This window comes from Sycon ciliatum, unplaced genomic scaffold (genome assembly GCF_964019385.1).
Source record: "Sycon ciliatum unplaced genomic scaffold, ocSycCili1.1 SCAFFOLD_2557, whole genome shotgun sequence".
Classification (NCBI taxonomy): domain Eukaryota; kingdom Metazoa; phylum Porifera; class Calcarea; order Leucosolenida; family Sycettidae; genus Sycon; species Sycon ciliatum.
Genome location: NW_027044734.1, coordinates 1 through 2,863, shown reverse-complemented (window position 1 = coordinate 2,863; position 2,863 = coordinate 1). Strand labels below are relative to the sequence as shown.

At 53.5% G+C, this 2,863-nt stretch overlaps 2 protein-coding genes across 2 annotated transcripts; both read left to right on the top strand.

Annotated features, from left to right (window-relative positions):
* Positions 1–435: 435 nt before the first annotated feature.
* Positions 436–1,905, top strand: LOC135830559 (uncharacterized). Its single transcript, XM_065342800.1, has one exon. The coding sequence runs from the start codon at positions 436–438 to the stop codon at positions 1,903–1,905; it is 1,470 nt and encodes a 489-aa protein (XP_065198872.1).
* Positions 1,906–2,059: 154 nt separating this feature from the next.
* On the top strand, positions 2,060–2,837 carry LOC135830560 (uncharacterized; the record flags this gene model as incomplete). Its single annotated transcript, XM_065342801.1, has 2 exons — positions 2,060–2,257; positions 2,449–2,837. Coding segments are annotated over exons 1-2 (587 nt in total), but the record flags the coding sequence as incomplete, so codon positions are not given.
* Between the last annotated feature and the right edge of the window lie 26 nt (positions 2,838–2,863).

Here is a 2,863-nt window from a genome sequence, read left to right as displayed (position 1 = left end):
TTGCCCGCCTGGACATGGACGTTCTGGCAGTACAGGAAACTCACTAGTTTGGATGCGAGAAATATCGAGTTGAGGGAGCCGAAGTAATAACGTCAGGACGGCCTGTTCCAGCTGAGGGCCACTCGTGTCGGCGAGGTGAGGGTGTTGCCTTCGTACTGCGTTGACGAGCTTTGAAATTGTGGCGCGACGGGGGATGCCAGATCAGTAATTGCTCGGAACGAGTGATGGCAATTTGCCTGAAGTTTACCTCGACAGACGGTTCCCCAGAGTGGCTCACGATCATCACAGCCTATGCTCCAACTTTCAGCAGTACTCGCTCGTCAAAGGATGAGTTTTTCAACTCGCTGCAGAACGTAATGAGTAAAATTCCAACAGACGAAAAATACATCCTGCTCGGGGACTTCAACGCACGGGTAGGTTCTGGACAGAGTGACGATGATTGGTGTAGGATCCGCGGTTTCTCATGGAGTGGGTGCTGTAAATTCATCTGGCGAGGAACTTCTTAGTTTTCTGGCTTTGCATCAAGGGTGGCTGTGTAACACCTGGTTTTGTAAAAAGTCAAGTCTCCTAGGAACATGGCAACACCCAAGATCAAAGAGAGTCCATTGTAATGACTATATTGTGATACCCCAGTGGAAGAGACGGCGCTGCATCGACACCCAGGTTATCCGCTCTGCCGAATGCGGCAGTGATCACACTCTCGTTGCCATGCGTTTCTGTCTGGGCCCAGTCAGATGGTTTAAGCCAACCAGCGCCCGACGCCCGAGATTTGATGTTTCACGACTATTGGCACCAGCACCATCTAGCACAGAGGACCAAACGCGGCGTAACATCGACGACTATCAGGACGCGATTAACTCCGGACTAGACAGGACGGCAGAGACGGACCCTGTTGTTGAACCGACCGGGCAATGCCGGGCACTGCGCAGCGCTATGACGGATGCTGCTGAAGGAGTGTTGGGACAGAGCAGGCAACATCAACCGGATTGGTTTGTTGAGAATCAACCGGTAATCGAGCCTATGCTTGCCAAGCGTAATAGCTGTTACTCGGAGTGGATAGCGAACGGCCGCCGTGAAGAGGATCACCTGCTATATAAGCAGGCCCAGACACGGGCTAGAGCGGCTGTGCGACGAGCGAAGAACGATTGGTTTGCAGATCAGGCAGAGAACATAGAAGCAGGGCGCTTTAATTCAGCCCGAGTCTGGAAAGGCATCAAAATTCTGCAGAACGCTCAGAGTGGGCTTGTCCCGAGTCCTGTCGTTGCTGTTCGGGATGAAAATGGAAATCTGTGCACATCACCTGAGGAGCAGGGGCAGAGGTTCAGACGGCACTTCACTGGTGTTTTAAATGTTCAGAGCGTGGTGGACATGGACATCGTCAGCATGGTCGAACAGCAACCGGTATGGGATTGGATTGCTGCAGTCCCAACATCGGAAGAGCTTCAGAGAGCTGTGAACCGGATGCCGAGCGGTAGGGCTGCTGGGAGTTTAGGTATCCTGCCCGAGATGGTTAAAGCTGGTGGACCTCGGTGTATGTCCGCTATTCTGGATGTGGTGAAATGTGCCTGGGATGCCCAAGAGATCCCCCAGGATTGGGTCGACTGTAATCTCGTGCCGATCCCCAAGAAAGGGAACCTCGCCGTTTGTGACAATTGGCGGGGCATCTCATTACTTGAGGTTGTGGGCAAGGCAGTGGCAAGGCAGTGGCAAGGCAGTGGCAAGGCAGTGGCAAGACAGTGGCAAGGCAGTGGCAAGGCAGTGGCAAGGCAGTGGCAAGACAGTGGCAAGGCAGTGGCAAGGCAGTGGCAAGGCAGTGGCAAGGCAGTGGCAAGGCAGTGGCAAGGCAGTGGCAAGGCAGTGGCAAGGCAGTGGCAAGGCAGTGGCAAAGCAGTGGCAAAGCAGTGACAAGGCAGTGGCAAGGCAGTGGCAAGGCAGTGGCAAGGCAGTGGAGGCAGTGGAGGCAGTGGCTTCTTTGATCCAGCAGCGTTTGCAGATTCTTGCAGAGTCTATCTTGCCAGACACCCAGTGTGGTTTTCGTCGTGGACGATCGTGTACCGACATGGTTTTCACAGGACGTCAATTTACGGAAAAGCTGTATGAACATCGATGCAAGGGGTTCCTGGTATTCGTAGACCTATGGAAAGCCTACGATTCTGTCAACCGTGAAAGTCTATCGTTCGTCTTGGGAAGAGCTGGTGTCCCCGATAGTCTCATCCGCATTATCCAAGCTTTTCACGACAACATGAAGGCATCATTGGTACTGGCGGGGGCTGACGTTGACCCGATTGATGTAAACAATGGTTTGCGTCAAGGATGCTGCATGGCACCAGTCTTGTTTAATATCTACATGTGGGCTGTGTTCCAGCAATGGTACAAGGCGATTGCAGACATTCCGGATATCGGACTTCCTGTGGCGACGAATGCTGGTGGTCGGCTACTATTCCGCAGGTCATTACGGACGTTGTAAAACGGCACAACGACTGCCAGTTTGCTGACGACTCTGCACTGGTTGCTACCTCCCATGAGGGTGCACAACAGGCTCTGGCTGCCTTTGTACGTGTTGCTGGCGCATTTGGCCTGAAGGTGAATCTCGCCAAGACCAAGGTTATGCCGGTCGGCTACGGACTCACAGCACATGACCGCTTGCCTTTGATGGTAGTGGGTGATATTGTTGAGAGCGTGGCTGACTTCAGGTATCTCGGCGCCATCGTACATACAGATGGTCGATCGGCTCATGACATCAAGTCACGCATTGCTGGAGCATCGAGGGCCTTCAGGGCGCTGCGTCGTACGGTGTTCATGGACCGCAATCTATCAGTTGCCACTAAGCGCCAGGTGTATGAGGCATGTGTTTTAACCCTGC

What these genes read in the sequence shown, in the direction of transcription:
- LOC135830559 (XM_065342800.1), top strand. Translation starts at nt 436, where the DNA reads ATGATTGGTGTAGGATCCGCGGTTTCTCATGGAGTGGGTGCTGTAAAT.